Genomic DNA, 20,346 nt, shown 5'->3' with positions numbered 1-20,346 from the left:
ATGAACTAATGTGCCTGGAACATTAATGTTTTCATAGGGCACAGTCTTATGGGTGCCTAATTGAGATTAAGTATTTACCTATGTGCTCTAAGTGTCTTAATTTCTTTTTTATCCTGGACCATTACCAAGTATTCATTAGTGTCTGTGACAGAATATTTTTTTCTATCACTTCACCGAAGTTACTAAAAATATTATTATTTCAGTATTTTTAAATGAATGTGAGTCCTAGTCTGTGTGTGCTGTGCAATATAAAAACTTCTCTGCCCTGAGCAGAGTGAAGTGAGTTGTCAGTGGTAGTTTTCCTGTTCTGCAGAGGACTTGTGAAGGAGAGGAACTGGTGTGCTCCAAGAGATCAGTGCTCATGGTTAGGATGCCTGGGGTCCTCCTTTATGGCTGGATGCAGTGATTATGTAGAGAGCATTATTTTCAGGGTAAATGTCATATAAAGATTACCCTTAAGTAACCCCCTAGTTACATAGTGAGGAAAGATGTGATAAAAACAGGGAAAAAAATAGTAAAGTAAAACAAATTTTCTGCCTTTACCTATCAAGTAGTCTTTGCAATGAAATATCCCCAAGCTGGGGTGAACCTGTGCGAGAAACAAGTTGGGTTTGCTTTTGGAGATGTATACTGGCAAATTGAAGTAAAATTGTTATTCGGAGACCAGTCTGATGGTTCTTTCATGGCCCGAATGCCTGAAGAAAACATCCCAATCACACTATTGCTCAAAATTAGCTACATTAGTGATACCAGTAAGAAATAAATCTGATTATTTGTGTTATTTGGTGTACATACATTTGAGAATGTAGCCCTGCGCTGTCGGAGCGTTGTTCCGTGTTGAGGCTGGAGCAGATGCCGGGGTCCCGGCTTGTGCAGCCCGAGCTCTGTGTGCGGGGGCGCTGGGAGCCGTGACCGGCCGGAGCAGCGGAGCCGTGACCGGCCGGAGCAGCGGAGCCGTGACCGGCCGGAGCAGCGGAGCCGCGGCCGGAGCCGTGACCGGAGCCGTGACCGGCCGGACCAGCGGAGCCGTGACCGGCCGGAGCCGTGACCGGCCGGAGCAGCGGAGCCGTGGCCGGAGCCGTGGCCGGAGCCGTGGCCGGAGCCGTGGCCGGAGCCGTGACCGGCCGGAGCAGCAGCTCCGCGGCCGGCCGCTGGAGGGCTCCGCAGACTGACGGCTGCCCGCGGGATGGAAGGCGATTGCTGCGTTGTTCCTGCGCAGGGTTTAATGCTTGCCGGGCCATTTGGCTATTTGCCATAATTGGCTTTCCATTCCCTTGATTGGAATCATAGATAAAAATTTGCTAATCCACTTTCTTTGCTGAAAGTATTAGAAAAGTAATCCATCTTTTAAAAATGCTCGAACAAAAATCGTGTGGTATAAAAGAGTACTTTATGGAATAATGAGATTAATGAGAACTGTAAGGCATATGCAATTTAAAACGTTTTTCTATGGGTTTAAGGGGAAAAATGCAATCTGGGCACTATAAAGCCATAAGTACTTCCTTTTTTTTATGCACTACCTTTTAAATGTGCATTACATGTTATGCTTTTGTCTACGTGATAAAATGTGAGTATATATTTAGGAAGAAGGATCTGCTATTTATTTGTAATTTTAAAAACGTTTGAAAATACCTTATTCTAACTTTTTGATTGTGTTTTTTCCCTCCCTCTCCCCTCTTCTGCCCACAGGGCATCAGAGCACGGATTTTGGAAACCCTTGTAATGCTCATTCTTCTTGCACTGCTTATCCTTGGAATTGTATGGGTGGCTTCAGCACTCATAGACAATGATGCTGCCAGTATGGAGTCTTTATATGGTATGGAATGCATAAAATTCACCCAGTTTCATTGCAAATACAGAAATGCAGGTTTCCAGTTAAATGGATTTGTAGTACATGGTGTATGAGTATTGCTCAGGTTGTGAAGAAGGTGTCTTAATTGAGTCAGCACCATTTTGATGTTAAGTTCTGTGGCATAAGTAGCCTCTTGGTAATAAGCTAAAGCTGTGCTCAATGTTTTCTTTACAGACCTCTGGGAATTCTACCTCCCGTATTTATATTCCTGTATATCACTGATGGGATGCTTGTTACTTCTGTGTAAGTATTTTCCTCATTATTCTAAAAGATGAATGATATTATGGTGGGGGATTTTTTTGTGTATTGTGTTCATTTTTTTTTAAGGCTAAAAGAAGCTTTTTGATTGTGAAAGTTGAGTGGGATTTTCTTTCTCTGGTTAAATTTAGGTGTGAATTTTGTTAGTTTTGGGTTCTGAAGTTTAAATAAACGGTACCTTACATTTTCAACTTTTGAGAAACTTTGCATCTCACAATTTTGACTTCTAACTTGTTAAAGCAAGTAGTTGAAAAATAAGGACTCCATTCTGCAAAGGAAAGCACAATTTTAAGTGAAATGTCTGCAGGAGGCCAGTGGTATGGTGAGAAAATGGTTTTGGAACATTTTGTCCTATATTCAGTAAATTACCATTCTTCCTTTTGTAATTGAAAATGTTGCTGTATAGGCAGGAGTTGGAAGACAGTGCAGCCAGTTTTCATAATCACACAGCTGGTCTCTGGCCAGTCTGCAGGTCAGTTACACAATTGCATTTGAACCAAATGCAGTAAAAACCCAACCTTACACTGACTGCTCCTAACCAGAGTTCAGTCATCCATGTTTAGGGGAATAAGAAACACAGTGTAAGGCTCCAAATCCCATTTATAATCTCAGACCCTCCCTTGGATAATTTCTAGAAAATTGCTGAGAGGGACAGCACATCTCCCTTTCTGGATTACTGTGGTTTCATCTCTTCTCCAAGCTTGTCAGGTTCAAAGCTTACATGGGGCTGTCACTGTGGAGAAAGGCTGGGAAATGATCATTTGTGATATTCTTTAAACAGATCTCTGAAAGAGACCTCAGTGAGTCTCCTTGGGTTCTCTGTATGCACAGGTTTTCAAATCCACTTTGGAGCAAGGTGGGAGGATTACACAATGTACTTCTCAATGTCCTGTGCAGGCTGTTCCAGAGTGGCATTCACAGAGGTGTTGGAACACTTTCATGAGAAGTTGGGTTTACAAAACTTCAAATCTGCCCCGCAGTTTGCTTCAGCAGAGCTGAAAACTCAAGACTCTGTTCTGGGGCTGTTGTAAACCAGTTCACTGATACTGTTGTGACTAAATGCCACGTTTTGGAAATGTGTAACTTAAGCAAATCACTGAGATGAGGGCCCTCCAAGCTGTTAGGCCTGTGTAGGTAAAAGGGCAGTATACAGCGGTGGGGCAGCTGATGGGGTAGAACTTTAGATCTTCAGCTGGTTTAATTGCTGAAGCAGTGTTTGAGTAAAGCCTATTGCAGTGGTGATTTGGAGCATCACTTCATTTTACTTTTCTCCTTTTCCTGCAGGATTCTTCTGCGTTAAAGGCAGACTAGCTTAAGTTAGATTTTTGAATGCTCTTGTATTTTTTTTTCTAATATGCAAAAGCTACAGTGAAACACTAGTTAATAAAAATAAATACAATCCTCACAATAAGATACTGTCTCAATTTTTTGGCAACAGTGTTTTGTTATAATGGAAAGTATAGATGTACATGCTCATCCATATTGTTACAAATTCCTTCATCTCTGACGCATTTCAGTATTTGAGGGCTGTTTTCCCCAAACTGGTTTTTTTCTGCTAATAATTTTCTATTATCATGGTTGAGCCTTTCTCCCAAGAAGCATACATGCATCATTCCTAAAAAACCATCACAGGCTAAGATCAGAAAGGCCTGCTGTTATTTCCTAGAAAATAACCTAAAGTCTGCTAGCTGAGACAACTGTCAGTGGAAGTTGAAGGGTAACTTTCAGAGCAAAGCAGCTTCAGGATATCTTGGCCTTGAAGCTACACCTGTGTGCTAAAAGATGAAATGTGCCCGATATGTTCTCCAGTGCTGTGGCCAGCCAGTGTCACTCCATCCAGGATATTGCAGTTGGCAGGTGTTTTTGCAGCTTTGGCTCATGATAATGGTCCCTGGGCTGCCTGGACTCCAGAACTGCACTGAGAATCATTTGGGAAAGTGTTAACTGGCCCAGGGCAAGTCATGCCAGGAATAGTTCTAAGCATTTACTGGTATAGGCAATCCAGTCTTTAAACCCAGGAATGCATCCTGGCACTGCTAAATTTACTAGTAAAGACAAAGCCTCTGGTGCCACATGCTTTAAATAAATAATTAGTTGAGCAAGTCTAAGATCTCTGATTACATGGCATTCCTTGTTGACAAAAGAAAAAAATCACAGTTAAGCTCTTGGAGGGGAGAAATACTTGTCTTGTTCAAAATTCCTGTGATTGCAATATGCTTAAAAGTTCATATTGGAGCTTTAAGATCTTGCAGTTCTTTTCAAAACCAAAATAATGGTTATATGTGGAATAGCACACTAAACACCCGAATAAAAACCTGGTCTTTTGGGTTACAAATGACTGTTCTGCGTGCTCTGCCTTCCCCTGCAGTGTGCACACCAGTGGGGCTCTCTCGGATGTTCACAGTAATGGGGCAGCTGCTGGTGAAGCCGACAGTAAGTGCTACACAGTTCTGTCCTGCTGTGCTACCTGTGAGAAGGTAGAATGATGGTATTTGGGTATTTTCTTCTAGAATGCTTACAGTTCTACACAACTCTTCAGTTCATTGGAATTTCTATAACCACTGTTGATGTACTTGTTTCACGTTTTTCATGTAGCACAAAAGTCTGCTTTTTTCCAAGTTTTTCTTATAATAATGCAGACTTCCTCTGATTCTTCAATTTATGTCAATGCTACTAATAGTATTTATTACCAGTATTTCCTGCTGTGTTTTACCAATGCCTGGAAAGTGTGGGCATTTCTGAGTTCAGGAGCAAAGAATACAAGTGCAAACAAAGTCTGGAAACAAGAAGGGTACCTGGAGGTACACACAGATGGGTGAAATGTGGGTAGTTGTCATCTTTAAGAGCTTGTTACACACAGATGCTCTTTGCTTCATGTTCTGAATGCTGTGAGGGAAGGGAGAAGTTTGTACCACATACAAGTGCTCTAGTGACTTCAGTGTTGCATGTCCTAGTTTGTATTTACTGAAATTTGGGTGCACATAGATATTTCATTCCTTTTCAGTAGTCAGTTCAACCCTGGAACTACGAAGAAAATACCTATTATTTTTATCTTTTGTCTCAAAGCACCTGGTAGCTGAGGCAGACTCACTTCATTTATTTTGTTTTAGCTTCCAATAGCAATTTATATTTGCATGAAATACTGGCTTATGTGAAAAGTTGGTTTTTAATACAATTTTTCAAAATCTTTAGTTATTTTTGTTTAAATTGGGTGTGAAGGTTGATATGATTTGAATGTAGGTCAGACATACTGTTCTGTCTCTTTAGATTGAAACTGAACATTAAAGCCTTAACTTGAAATAAAAACTTTGAGATAACTTTGCTTACAGTAAAGATACAACAATATAACACAATGGAATTATCTTCTGGGGAGTTCTTATTTGTGTCACTATTGTTAAGTTGTAGATAGTACATTTAAAGTACAGGTTACAGGAACAAAGTGAATCTGATTATGTAAGTGCAGTCAGGAAAACAAGTGTCTCTGAGACTCAGTTCATGTTTCTGTTTCCAAATACAGATCCTGGAAGACCTAGATGAGCAGATGTATATCATCACTTTAGAGGAAGAAGCAATTCAGAGGAAGCTTAATGGTATGTATGCTGTACCTGTAATGGTACTGTTTCACATGCAGTGTTTTGAGTGGTTCTGGTCAGGAGTGTTGGTCTCACTGTGCAGTCTCTTCTCTCAAAACAGAAAATTTCACCATCTTAGCCTGTAACAAATATTCCAGGTGTGCATTTCCTCATCGATTTTCCAAGATTACCTCTTGTGCTATGTGTGATTTGCTTTGGGGTTTTTAAATTATTTTTTAATTGTCAGCTCTCTAATAGGGGAATGTTCTGAGCCTGAGCACAATTGAGTAGTTGTCCAGACCAACTGCCCTTACTGCAAAATAGCTTGGGCTGGTAAATGACTCTGTTTCAGCCTTGTGTGAAGGACAATGAACTTACATTAGCAAGAGGCTTGACTTCCTGTAATATGAGTTTTGTGTTTAATTTGGAGATTTTTTGTTTCAGTTTATTATTATTTAAAATCTTAGGTAGTAATCCATTAAAATCAGACCACTTCTTTATATTCTAGGAGTTGTTTGGTGAATCTAATAATTAAAAACATTCTTTTAATAAGTAATGAAAATTAGTAATTACAAAAATGTTCTTAGACTTACTGTATTTAGTCTTACAATTTTGCATTTCTTGATGAGATGTTTCTGTTATAATTTATTTAAAAAGCAATATGAAGCTTGACTTAGAATAGAAAGGAGTGTTGCAACATGGCAGGCACCAATTATGGAAAATGTATTGGTTCTATAAACCTGGAAATCGTGTTGTACAAATCTTCTGACTTGCTTTTAACTGTATGGATCCATCCATCCATAATTTATACAATTACTGCAGTTTCAAAAACCAAAGAATTTTCATGTGAGACAGCACAACAATGTATGTGTCATGATGACTTATTTTAGCCTTAATTTTTTAAATTTTTTGCTTTTTCTCTCCTGCTTTTCAGTCTTCCATTATATATCTCAATCTTTACTTCTCTGAGGTCTCAGTCTCCTTTCAAAGTTGTTTGGTCAGGAGAAGGAAGTACCTTTGATAGCAGAGGTGGTCATCTTTATTCCAGTGTTTAGAATCTGTGGAGGAGTAGTGACTTTTGTGCTGAAATCAGCCATCACTTCAGTTTCAAAGTAACATTCACCTTTTCAGGTATTTATAGTGACACATGTATGTATGTGCATTCACACACAGGCACACAAAAAGGTGCATGCAGTGAGTGTCTTTGAAGTTGTGATGGGGTAGTGATAATAATTCTGTGTGTTTGATGTTAGCTGGGAACTGTAAAATATTAGTTACTGAATATTTTATGTTGTCATGGTGATTCTGCTTGTGTACAACACAGAGCAATAACCCAATAGTTATTCAGAAATCTATTGGAAGTAGTGCAGAGAGGAGTATGCTATTCATGGGGGGAATGTGATTATTTAGGTGATGCTTGGCTGCTCTTTTTCTTGCAGAAGTCTCTCAACAGTTGCTTACATTGTAGTTTCTTTACATTTGTGGAGTGTTCCTAGGCTGTGTGTAGGTGTCTACTGACTGGGTGTAGATTTAGGGTGTGTGCTGGGGACTCCCCTAACTCCAGAGACTGGATTCACTTCCAGCACATGGCTTGGTATTCAGTGAAAAGTGGAACTGCAGCCCACCCATGTTCCATGGAGAACTCACCAGCCTGCTCTTGAGCAGTGAAAGACATGGGGCTTAAATATCCTGAGACAGGAGAGGAACTGAATTCCCTGTTTCCAAAGCTGAGGGAATGGCATTGTATTTTAAAATGTGTGTATAAATGGGCATGGTGCTAATTACATCAATAAATGTCATGCTGTGATGTTAGAGGCCATAATCTGTGTTCTAGCACACAAATTGTCTCTTTGTTGCTGTGTCACAGCAGATATATTCAGCTACACACTTCCTCTGCCATTGCTGTTGCAACTCTTCCACAGTGTTGGTGGTGGAAATTCATGGTGCTTAAGTAACCCTGCTGGGCAGGTTTGCAGTAAAGTGCTCTGAAATATATACTTTATTTATATGTATAACTAAAGAGTTGACTTTTTATTAAAATGGAGAAGACCAGAGCAGAGGCTTAAGTGATACTTGATGATTGTACAGCTTTTCATATTTGAAAATAAATCTATCTGTGAAACTGTAGATCTTCTTTGTGGGAACCAATTTTCTTCCTCCTCAGGTATTTCCAGTGTCTAACTGAAAATTGGAGGGGAAGGGAGGGGAAAGTTTGATTGTGTTATCTACCCTAGTATTTTTATCTATTGAAGAGATACTGGGCTTTGGGAATATGTTTGTTTCCAGTGTATTATATTTCAGTACCCACATCACTCCTACAGTCGAAGAATAAAGCTGGGACTTTTTTATATTAAAAGAAAAAAGTTGCCTTCAGCTATTAGTTTTCCTGAATCCAAAGAGACGGGTGGGGTAGGATCAAAAATACTTACTTGATCAAAGTTATTGGCTCTGAAGGTATCCTTACCTATGTAAGAAAGATGAAAGGTGTTGTTTTTATTGCACACTAGTAACAGTGTAATTTTGAACTAATTGGTGGTGAACTGCCAATCACCTTGGGGGAATGCAAATAGATACTCTTACAATTTCCTTTGAGGTACTGAAATCTTATGTCGGGGCTGGAAGAAAAACAGAATAATACCGTTAAATTGACCTTAAATGAGCTGCTTTGTGGCTTTCTTGGAGAATCCCTTCTAACTTTTCATTGCTAGTCCAAACAAGTCTCGTCTACCAATTTGATTTATTGGCTAGACAGCGCTGACATTGAACTTTGTGCGTGTTTGAAATAAAGCTAATGTTAGAAAGCTTTTAAGAATTTAGCTGCATCCTTTTCAAATACTCTTTTGACTGATCTGAAACTTTGCCTCTCTCGTAAAATATCCTTTTGTATAGCAACCTGTTGTTTGCAGCTATTTTTAAGGAGGAACTACAACAGCACGTAGATATGATTCAGAATTTCTACTGACCTGTGTCTTAGGGACCTACTGTGATGACGCTGATTTGTTGGATAGACTCCCATGAAATCAGTGTTTTGAGCTCTGGATTTTTATACTGAGGGAAGAAAAAAGAATATATATATATATATTGAACTGAGCTTTTCCTCAGAGACTCCTAAATCAGTTACAGAAAAGAAGAAAAGGTCAGACGCTGACTTGAGTTTTCCTTCTTGCTCAACTGCTTCCGTGAAAGTTCTTTTCCTACTGAGCTCTATAGCTGTCCTTTCTCCCACCTAACAGTAATTAGTCATTCCATGAAACAGATGATTTAGACTCTTTTTGGGGGAATGCATCATCACTTAAGCTTCTTTTTATAGTGATAATTAGCTTGGGCTTTTAAAAAGATTTTTTCTGAAAACTTGGGTATTATGATTAATTAAAAAAACCAAACAAACAAACAAAAAAACACTGAGAAATGAAACTGATGTGTATTTCAGGCACTTCTAGTGATAAGATGTTGTAATGGAACACTGTCTTAGATCTTACTGGATAGTCCTGAGATTAGAAATATATTTGGAGCCATGTAAATATTACCCCATACTCATTATGTCACTGTCAAGATAAATGTTTACACATGGCATAGAAGTTACGTGTTATATGCAAAAATGTGTGGAAGAAACATTCAGTTAATTTGATTAAACATTTAAAATTTTAAACAGTTGGATGTTTCACTGGTGATTTGACTGCGTTGAACAAAGCAGTATTTAAGAGTCTGGATTAAAGACAGTCACCTTTTTTCTTATATTGAAGTTGCTAGATAGATGAGGAGACATCAGAAAATAAGGAAATAATGAGACTGGACTACAAAGTAGTGTTGCTGTGCCAGCAGCCTAAGTGCTGTTTTGATTTTGTAGGCAAGGGATAAAGATATGAGATAAAAGCCTGGACAAGAATATTAATCTCATATTAATTTATTAGGGACAATTTCAAAAAAAGTAAGTGGAGCATGGTGCTCTTACAGGTTCGCCCACAGCCAAAGGTGGGCCCAAGGATAGGGAATGGCCAGCAGGTGAAGGGTGTGAATGTAAATCAGCAAAACAACAACAGAAAGGACTTTTAACAGAAAGGACTTGAACTGTCACTGCCATGGTGTGTTATTGCAGAGTGAAATTGGCCTGGAATAGACAGGTAGAATATGAGCCCTTAACTTATTTTCAGGTGGGATTGCCCCGCTTTGATCCCTTTTTATTTCTGAACAAAGGTGCATGGAGAGTGTTTCTGACTTATCCCAGGCAGAATATTTCCAGGTTGGGATTGCAGAGAGTGAAAGCTAAAACAGAAATATTGAGATAGGAACTGAAACAACAGATCTCCAGTCAGCATTGCAGAGCTGTGTCAGTGCCTGAACACTGCAGGGTTTGTAAAGGAACTGGCATCAAGAATGGAAACCCAGTGTGCTTGCACTGGGACATAGGAGTGGTTGGAAGAGAAAGAACTATTGAAGAGAAAAAGGATGGAGAGAGAAAATGGGCTGAGTTTCTTCATGGCTGTGTAGAGATAGGAAGAAAAGTTGATGAGCAACTTCTAATAGGAACTTACTAGGAAGAAAGGAATTAATATTATGGTTTTTCAGGGCTAAGCTGATGTACAGGACAAAGTATGAGGAGTTGCACAACAGTGATGTGTATGTTGTGAACTGGAAAGTGGAAGAGGTTGGTCTCATGTGTTGGCTGTGGGAATATCTGATTGTGGCATAGAGGGTTGGAACAGAAAAACTGGTATGAGCAGAAGATCCATTAGCAAGCAGGTCAGCAGTATGGAAACTGAGCTTGCTGAGGAAAGGGAGGGAGGAGCAGAAGCTGAATCTGGAGCTCTGGCCACTTTAAAGACAAAGGTCCACTTCTGCTAAATAACAACACTCCTGAAGGGCACCCAGGGATTCTTTATATCTTGGTACAAGAATCATGTAAGGATTTAAGAATGAGGGACTTGAGACATTGGGTCTGTCACACTGTGACTGGTCATTGGACTTGTGTGAAAGTTCAGTATCAGCAGAACAGGCTGGGATCACAGGAGATGATGCTGAAACCTCTGTGCTGAGCTCTTCTGGGTAGACTCTGCTGTTTTGGAAAAGTACTTGAAGAGTCTCAAAAACACCTGCAGTTTAAAGTCACAAGTGCTAATGTGATGCTTCCTAAATCTGAACTGTCCCTGTGTGCCTTGCAGTCACCTCCAAAAGAAAAATCATGTCTTTTGTTTTAAAAGGTGTATCTTCCACAGTGGAATACCAGACGGTAGAGTTGGAACGTGAGCTTGAAAAAGTGAAAAGCAAGAAAACAAACCTAGGTAATGAATTTTATAGTGTTTCATGTAGATTGTAGTTCACTAAATGACCTTAGGGTATTTAGTTCGGAGCAGTTGCTTGATTGATTCCAGTTTGTTCTTAACCAAATTTGTGTATTTGCAAATATATCACGTAAAATCATTGCACCTCTCCCACAAAAAAAATTAAGTAAGGAGTCTGATTTAAATCTTACTTTTAACATCATTTTAGAGAAATTGTAACACTTCTTTGCATGGAGCTTTTCATGTATAATATGCTTATGAGTATTTGAGCTAATCTAGGGCATTACTTTCCTTTTTGTGCTTGAATTATTTCCGTAAAATTCAAACTGTTTTCTTTTCTTGCGCGTGCTAAATGGATGTGCAGTGAAGTTAGTTCTGTCTTTCCTACCTTACAAGGGGAAAATACTATTTAAATATCTGAAATTCTGTTCTGTCTCTTTAAGTCATGCTAAAATACACATGTAAACCGTGTATTTGTAAATTCAGTGGATTTTAAACCTCATGGAACTGCTATGTGCTAGGGGAAGAAAAAAGTTACCAGGAAACATGCCTCTAAAAAAAATCTGCTTGCCTCTGTCTCCCCAGCCTTCCTCTAGAGAGGCTTCATATTTTCGCCATTGCTTTGTACAGCTGTACAGGGTGGATGTTCTTATGAACTCGTTGATGTTTGTTCCAGTTTGATGTTGTGACTTATAGGGGAGCTTATAGATAGCTGAATGATTCTTACTTGTTTTATTCAAAGATGATCTATGGTATTTGGCTTATGTTTTTTTTTCTCTTCTGAACAGAACGGAGGAAAAAAGCTTCTGCTTGGGAAAGGAATTTAGTTTATCCAGCTGTCATGATATTGCTCCTGATTCAGACAGTAAGAATTTTCTTTTTTCTCCCCAGCAAAATGTATGAAGAGTTCTTTGGTTATTTGAGGGAAAAGTTTTAAATTTTTTGAGTAATGAGTGTTTAAGCAACAATCTTGGTATTCTTTTCTTCACCGTTTAAAAAAAAACACTTGACATTATGGAATCTGGTGAGGATAAATGTGTAGATTTTAGAAATGCAGAATATTTTTCAATAACAAGACTGTTTCTGCTTTCTTATAGTCCTTTTCAGTTCTTTTAGTCGCTCTCAACATTCTTTACCTGTTGGTTGATGAGACTGCAATGCCAAAGGGATCAAGGGTAAAGTAATCTTCTCTTACAATTTTTATAATTTTAGTAAAGCTTTGGAGGCCTTGCAGAAGTACAACTGAGAGCTTTTGCTTTAATAACATGGAAACTAATGAGCCTTGACCTTGACTTTGCTTCTAGGTTTCATTCCTGTGCCCACACAAACATTTATTACATGTCATGTTATAGTGAGTTCTTACTAAAATGTAGATACAGTGGTGCAGTAAAACAGATCAGTAATCTGGAGTTTGCAGTTCTGTCTTTGCAATACATTTCACTGCAGTTTGAAGGCTGCTGGTGCCATTGCATGGGGTGGGGGAGCTCGGAGGGTGGGACATCAGAATGCCCCTGAAACACTGAATTGAGAAAAGGCTGTATTTCATGTAAGGTGTTGCATGTTCTGTTCTTGGTAGAAGTTAACTTTATGAACTGTTGCACGTATCTCATTTTATTATTCAAAATACCTTTTTTCTTGTAGGGACCTGGAATAGGAAATGCCTCCTTATCCACCTTTGGCTTTGTGGGAGCAGCACTTGAAATCATTTTGATTTTGTATCCTTTTTTAAAGAATTCTGTCTGTTAACAAGTATTCTGTCTAGTTTTCTGGGACACCGGTAATACACAAGACACTAGCTTGGAAAGAAGAAAGATAGGTCAGTCCTTCTCAAACACTTGAAGTGTTTGTTTCTTTTTTCTTTAGTTCTTAAGACTTTCAGGAGACTGCCGAGAACTTGAGTGAAACTTGCATTCCTTGGAGGTTCCTTTTTTCCTTGATTCTCACAGCTATCTTATGGTATCTTCTGTCGTCGGCTTCTACAGTCTTCGTTTTTTTGAGAATTTCACTCCTAGGAAAGATGACACAACTATGACAAAGGTAAGGTACAGTCTGGGATGGGGATGGCTCCCTCCTGTCTTTCTTGCCACCCAAGACAAACTGACTCTCTTAGTAATTGCCCTGAATGGCTCATTTGCTGTGATCAGTATTTGTTTGTAAGCTTCGTAAACACAAACTGGAAGGTTGTCAAAATGCTGAATGAGTGGGAAAAAGGATGTGCTCTGTTTAGTTTGGATGGCATCCATTCACTTGTAAAAAGCCAGGAATGTCAGAGCTTGTTAGCTGGCTATAGAAAAGCAAGTGAAAGAACTTCCTTCAAAGGGAACTTATTGCTAATGAGTAACTTTGATTGTGTTAACTGTACTTCAGGGAGCTTGTTTGAGATCTGAACAACGTGGTTGCTAAAAGTAATACAGACAAAGTAATTCAAATTTGAATAATGAAACTAAGACTGAGGACGGCTTTTCAGCAACATCTTGCAATCTGAAGCTAATTTGACTTTGTATAATTTAGCGCTGGCTTTAGAATTACCAATGCTGTTACTTAATTTGGAGGAACGTGTCTAGGTTTTTGGCAAAATATTCCCACAGCTCACATGGGGAAGTGATCAGAAACCAAGGAACAGATGTTGAATTTAATTGTCTTTTCAGTATGTTTCATTGTTTCTATATATGTATTTTTTTAAAAGTAATGGATTAAGATGCTTTTACAACGAATTGTTGGAAGTGAGAAATTGGGGTATGCACACAGAACAATTAGAGTACTAAGTAGTAGAGAGCTGAAATGTTCTTAATATTTCCTATTGATTGTTTACAGTAAGTCAGGAATAGTGTGGAAATAAATAGAAAATGTACAAATGTCTATCTACTTTCAAGTTGTGGGTTTTTTTGTTTTTTGGTTTTTTTTTTTTTTTTTTTTTTTTTTTTTTTTCCTTCTTTTGGCTTCTGATAGAAGTAGACCTGAAGAAAATGATCCCTTGTGAAAGAAATTTTCAATTACTCTTTTTAAAGGCTTTACAAGAACAAGAGTAAAATCTAACAGCTGTGAATTTTTTCGTATTATTTAAAGTAGACAACAGGCATTGAATTGAAAGGAAGCTCTTTGTTGTAATTTTTTAAATAGTGCTAATCCTGCAAGCAGTTATGTCCAAGGCTTAAGCTGATATATCAGTCATCCATTCTAAGCCCATGGAATTGTTCTTTTACAAAAGATTCATGGGAAGTAAGTAAACAGTTGATGCTTTGCAACACGGTTGTTTTGAATAATTTTGAATCTGAGCGTACATAACACTTTGATTAAAAGCACATAAATACATATTTGGTTTTTTTTCTTGGATCGTCTTCGTGTTGTTTAACACCATGTGGAGAGGAGTGACAAAGTCAGCAAGACTAACAATATGTTACTGTAAATTGCTTTAGGTTCAATTTGAAGAATGTGCCTTTTAAGAATTCTTCTTTTTCATCTTGACCACTGTTTTTCTTTGTGTTCCCTTCAGCAATCTCATTTATCATTTAAATGCTGTTTGTCATTTTCAAACAGATAATTGGAAACTGTGTCTCAATCTTGGTGCTGAGCTCTGCTTTGCCAGTGATGTCAAGGACACTGGGTAAGTGAAATGCAAGTAACATCATAATAAAGGTTTTTTAATTGAATTTTCAAAAAATATGAGAAAAAAGAACCAGTAGCTGTACTTCCCATAGTGTGTATGCAATTTGCTATCACTTTCAGTGGAAAGAGCATGTATCTGTGACCTTCATTTCTACATGTTTGTTGAACATATATCTATGTACATGAACATTTCTACATGAACTGCAGAACATACTTTCTAAAAAGATAAGCATTTTGAAGAGAATATATTATTTCAAAAAGGTCAGATTTTAAACATCTCAAAACAGGAGATTGTAAGATGAAAAGATAGGAAAACGGATTGTCCAGAGCAGTATGAAATAGTTTCATGTTAGCTGTGAAATTAGTTCTTAGTTCCTGTCAAAAAATATGTTTGGGGTTTGGTGTCTGAAATTTGAGGTAAACTGAGTGCAAATGGCTTTTAAAAAACAGTTAACGACTCTTGATTTTTTAAGTTTTTAAATCAGCGGTGATACCAGGCTACTTTCACTTTCCCTACAGTAATATACTTGTATTTTTGTTAACTTAATTTTTCAAATTTAACAATTTGGAGTCTACCATAGCAGAACTAAAGAACTCCTGACTTTATTGCTAAGGATTGGCAGTAGCATTTGAAGTAGTTAAGCTGTTTTAACCAGTTGGAAAGACGTGTTGTATTTTCACTTTAATTAGGCAATCTTCAGCTTGAATCCTTGTAGTTAAATTGCAAGGCTGTTACATGTTTTAAGTAGTACAGAATCGTTGTAGCTAATGTGAATTTCATTGGGAACATTATATAGAACAAAACAAAAACCTTTACCTCGGGCTGTACAAGTCTTAAGTACAACCTTAGAAGTTTGAGCTCAGACCCACAGACCAGCAGTGTGTGCTCAATAGTTCTGTAGCTGGTTTTCCTTTCAGGGGGAATACTTTTGAAGCAAGAGTAGTTCATAGTTTTCCAGTAAATTATACTGTATATTTTCATACTCTCTATATATATCTACAAATGAGGCATTTTAATAAATTGTAAATAATTTCTATAGTAAATGAAAAACCTTCTGTAATGCATTTTGGAGTGTTGAATTTTAAAATAGACATTCTAGAACTTTTAAAAAAAAATCTGTAGTAAAACTCCACAAAAATGCAAAAGAGTAATTTGAGTACTTAAAGCAGTGCAGTTTTAAAATATAACCAGTCTGATAAAGGTCTAAGAAGTGAAATGGTTCTAGCATGTGGAGCCAGATGTTACACAGAAAAATCAGTTTTAGAATAGAATTGTAACATAAGTTTGTGTCCACTAAATTACTGCATTCAAGACTTGTTTAAAAGAAAATAAAATTAATTGTTAATGATCCATGAGATTACCAGTTGGTAATAACCAGATTCTGTGGCAGTCAGTGTACATGCTGGGTCCATTGTTGTCTCATAGGAAACAGATTAATGGTAAAACTCACTTAAAAACCAGACTAACAAGTGAAATTCCTGAATAGTTTGCCATAGAGATAAATAAAAGAAGAAAAAAGATGGAACAATTAACACACAGCTAACAAATGCACAGTCACAGCTGTCCAAACAGGATTAATAGAGTGTATTAGAGTACAGTGAGTCATGTGGTGCTTTGCAGAAATATCAATGTGTGTTGCACTACATGCCACCACCCTGTGGCACTGAATAGATGAAAAGAAATAAATATGTTAAGCAGATTCATAGTCTTTTCACTTTATTAAAAAAGCGAGATTCTAGACTATACAGAAAAGATGAGACTTTATCCTTATGGGAAAGGTGAAAAAGCAAAAGTTATCTAATACATGCGCTGACCTTTTTCAACTTTTCAAAATGGAAATAGTTTCTTACATGTTTCATAGCATTCTAATTAGATATGTAGGTGGTGGATATGTCTAATCTGTCATTCTTCTATAATGCCAGGAAAGTTTAAATCTAAACTGAGTTACCTCATATTTTCCCAGAACTTTTCAGCCTTTTAGTAGCCCTTTACTAATGTTTCCCACCAGCACCATATTGCTAATCACAGAGAAAAAAATTGGGAACAAGGCACTTAATAGTCAAGAATACAGAATCAAAGAATTCCAGAGAAAATTGAACACTCTGTGTGGAAGTTTTCCTACACTTGCGTATTACATGCAAGTAAATGGGGATTTTACATTTATTCGTGTGTGCTGTCTAAAACGTATTATTTGTTTTTAACCTGGAGAATTCTGTAATAGTTTATTTGGTAAAATTTCATCAGCTTTTGTGTATATATATTTGTGCCACTAGATATGGAAGTTTTTATTCAATTACTGAAGAGTCATTAAAAATCCTGTTGTTTTTTTCTCTGTGGGCTGGGTAGATACTGCTTCTGTAAGAAAGTAATCAAAACCTTTTTAACCTTTTTCGCCCATGCATTTACAGACTGTTACTGTGTCACTTTTCTGATGAGCAGTGACTTTTTTGTGTTTGGAAAAAGAAATTGGATGTAATTTATGGACAATAATTTTCCCACCTACTCTAACAGAAGTGTCAGGGTTCATTTCTGTTTGTCCTTGTAACACTGCTCCGTGGCTCACTGTTCTTCTGGATCTCTATGTGTCAAGGAATGTTATTCCTTTTCCAGAGAATTCCAGTGCTCTGCCTATTTTGTTCCTTTTCCTTTAAAGTTTTGGAAGCCTGTACATTCAAACCTGACTTAAGTTCCTTAATTTTCATGTGGCTCCACAGTCTGACTAAAACTGCTGCATTGGAAATGTTAAGGAGACTGTTTTCCTTCAAGTGGGAAAGCAGCTCTGTGTTTATTGTCCTTCATATCTTTGCCAGTTAATTCAGACAGCCGGTTTCTTCTTTCTGTGCTAAGACCTTCTGTGCTTTTTTTAGTATTTCTCCCTGCCTCTTTTGCTGTTTTGATCAGTGATTGTTTTGTTTAATCCTTTGAAATTTCGTCTTTTCATTTCAGTGTTTTTTCCTTAGATACCAAATTCAATTCCCATGTTTTAATTTAAGTGACTGATGCTGCATAAAACAAGTGTGTGTATCTTTTAACATTGTGATAGCTGGTTTACAAGTGTTAGGTATCCAGGTACAGTGAGATTCCTAAGTGTCAGGTTTACCCTTGGGAGAAGTGTAGCCGACCTTTAATTCTGTCTCTTCATTTATTATCACTTTTGAAGTCAGTTTTTAAGAGCCGCAAAACGCTTTCAAGGTAAGATGATAGAAAATCAGGAGCTTTCGGGAGTTTCAGAGCCAGGGCTACTTTGTGGTTGCCTCATTTGCTGCTGCCATTTGAGTTCTGGGACAAGGTCAGCTTCCTGCTTTTGCACTGTTGTGAGGGCACGCTTCCCTCTGACACCACCTGTGCCAAAGGTTTTTGGGAACACAGTGACTTTTGAATCCTAGGCAATGGTCATGTGGCTGTCATCTCGATGTTCTGCCACGTGTTCAGTGCAGTACTCCATGACACATGGCAAAGAAACAACCTGTGGTTCTTCCTCTTCTGCCTTCTGCAATGGGCCCTACAGCTTGCAGGGCCATGTTTCATGTTTCCATGTTTCAGAAAAATGTTGTTCACTTAATAAGTAATTGACAGGCCTTTGATCAGCACAAAGCCCGAGTGTCAGGGCTGGAGGTGCCCTGTGAAGAAGACCTGTCAGCACCATCTTTCAGCCTCTTTTCCTTCTGTGCAAATGCTCCATGACTGTAGTGGTGGGTGTGTATCCAGAAGAAAAACTGCAATTGGAAAGATGTCTTTAAACTTTGGTTTCAAAAGCAGTGCTCTGGAAGAACACTTAAAAGGTTTAGTGTTTACCATAAGATGTTGTGACTCTCATAGGCTGTTTGCAATTTGTGTGCATTTCATTCTTTTCTGGAACCATGAAGGATTTTAGAGAAACCGAGGTTTCAAGTAGTTTTCATACTAAAGCTGATTTTTTTCCTAGTTACATTTACTGAAATTGTAAAAAGAGTTCTTTTGTCTGTTCTGTTGTCTATTTTATTCTATATTCTATATGTCTATTTTATTGTCTATTCTAGAATAGACAATTCATTTCAGCTCCCATTATTCAAGCACTTTACTATGAAATTCAAAAAACCGTTTTGATAAAGATGTTTTACAGTTATATAGTGACCAACAAACCTTGTCTTGTTTGTTTAACCATGTGTCTTCCGGTGTGCATCCAAATGTTAATGTAATAGAATGAAATTTTGCATTTCCTAAAAAAATTTCTTCTGAATGTTTTGATCTAAATCTTGCATGCAATTTAACAGGAATCACCAGATTCGATCTCCTTGGAGACTTTGGAAGGTTCAACTGGCTGGGGAACTTCTACATTGTGTTATCTTACAACTTGCTCTTTGCCATCATGACAACGTTGTGTCTGGTCAGAAAGTTCACTTCTGCTGTGCGAGAAGAGCTCCTGAAGGCATTAGGTAACACAGCCCTGAAAATTCACTGGGCTTGATCACTCCCTTTCTCCACCTTTGACACCTTGATATGCTACTGGTATAGTTCTGTCACAGCTCACAGAATATTTTTTGGGGGTGGAAATTTCTTTAAGTTAAGGTTGTAAGGATGAATAATGTTCTGTTGTTTTTTTGATGAGTCCAGAGCTAAAGTACAATGTTGATTTTAATGATATTCCTGTGGTACTTATTAATCTCCAGTTGGATTTTCAGTCTTTGGAGAGCACAGAAACATTCTCATTGCTGTGAGCTATTATTCCAAATTAAAACTTCAGCTTGTTTATGGGTTGGCTTTTTAATTTTGTGTTTAAAGCAACTTATTAATTTCCCAAAAATCGTTAGCAGAAGTCTTAACTGCTTTGTTGTCATAGTTGTTTTTTTTTTTCAAATAGATTTTTTTTTCATATATCTATTCAGAAAAATCTTTGTACAGAATGTACAGAACCTTGGCAAGTGGCTGAGTAACACCTGTACCTGATATAATCAAAAATTTGATCAAATTTTGCATTGATATTTCTTGAACATAGCAGAAAGCATTGAAACATATTTGATACTAAGAGGATAAATTTTTAAATTGTTGTTGCCTTATATTATCTCTACTGATTATCAAAACTCCTCTCTCTTTAGATCCCTAAAGTTGTATTTGCTTAAGTTGAGAGGATTAATGGTGAAACTTTAGTGTTTCTTTGTAACTAAGGATTCAGTCTGCATCATCTAGAAGTTACTCATGTTAGTTTTCACTGCTTTTAGACTTGTGGTGCTGAAACAAAATCCAAGCACTTCCCAGAGTGCTGGGGGAAGATTAATTTAAAATGCTGTAAAATAATTAGAATTTAAGTGTTTAATAAAAAAAATTACAGATGTTGAGGGCAGATTAACAAACAGAAAAATGCAGGCATAGTAGGGTAATGGTAACTGGATTTGACACTAGTAGGGAGTCACAAACCCTGAAATGTGCAGATTCCTGACACAAACTGGGTTTGTTTTCAGTGCTGTACATCACAAACAGTGTCTGTTAAAAACTGTCCCATGGAATTTGAAGAATGAGAACCAAAATTGGCCTATGACCAAAAAATTCACCTATTAGGACTACAAATAAGCCAATGCTAAGGAGATTTTGGTTTTTTGGTAGTGCAGGCATTTTTGGAATTGCAATTCCAACAGTGCAGGAAATTTAACTTTGTGCATCATGGCACTTCAGTAAAACATTCAGTGTGGTCTACACAAAATGAATAAGAAACTCTTTCTTGGTTTGATCATTAATTTTAGAGATTTGATAGGAGACTTCAGAGAGAAACTGTAGCAAGCAAGGAAGGACTGACATCATGCC

At 37.6% G+C, this 20,346-nt stretch overlaps 1 protein-coding gene across 2 annotated transcripts in view; it reads left to right on the top strand.

The window, feature by feature from the left end:
- The window catches only part of LMBR1 (limb development membrane protein 1), a 67,705-nt gene that overhangs the window by 39,909 nt on the left and 7,450 nt on the right, over window positions 1–20,346 (top strand). For both annotated transcript variants that reach the window (XM_066314497.1, XM_066314505.1), the window contains 11 exons: window positions 1,690–1,816; window positions 2,027–2,095; window positions 4,479–4,543; window positions 5,628–5,700; window positions 10,881–10,961; window positions 11,750–11,826; window positions 12,059–12,136; window positions 12,603–12,676; window positions 12,908–12,998; window positions 14,499–14,565; window positions 18,822–18,983. In XM_066314497.1, coding sequence (XP_066170594.1) covers window positions 1,690–1,816; window positions 2,027–2,095; window positions 4,479–4,543; window positions 5,628–5,700; window positions 10,881–10,961; window positions 11,750–11,826; window positions 12,059–12,136; window positions 12,603–12,676; window positions 12,908–12,998; window positions 14,499–14,565; window positions 18,822–18,983 — 964 coding nt within the window. The remainder of the gene's footprint in view (window positions 1–1,689; window positions 1,817–2,026; window positions 2,096–4,478; window positions 4,544–5,627; window positions 5,701–10,880; window positions 10,962–11,749; window positions 11,827–12,058; window positions 12,137–12,602; window positions 12,677–12,907; window positions 12,999–14,498; window positions 14,566–18,821; window positions 18,984–20,346) is intronic.

Source organism: Sylvia atricapilla, chromosome 1 (assembly GCF_009819655.1).
Source record: "Sylvia atricapilla isolate bSylAtr1 chromosome 1, bSylAtr1.pri, whole genome shotgun sequence".
In the NCBI taxonomy this organism is placed as follows: domain Eukaryota; kingdom Metazoa; phylum Chordata; class Aves; order Passeriformes; family Sylviidae; genus Sylvia; species Sylvia atricapilla.
Note: the sequence above shows the minus strand (reverse complement) of the source record. Positions and strands in the feature narration are given on the sequence as shown.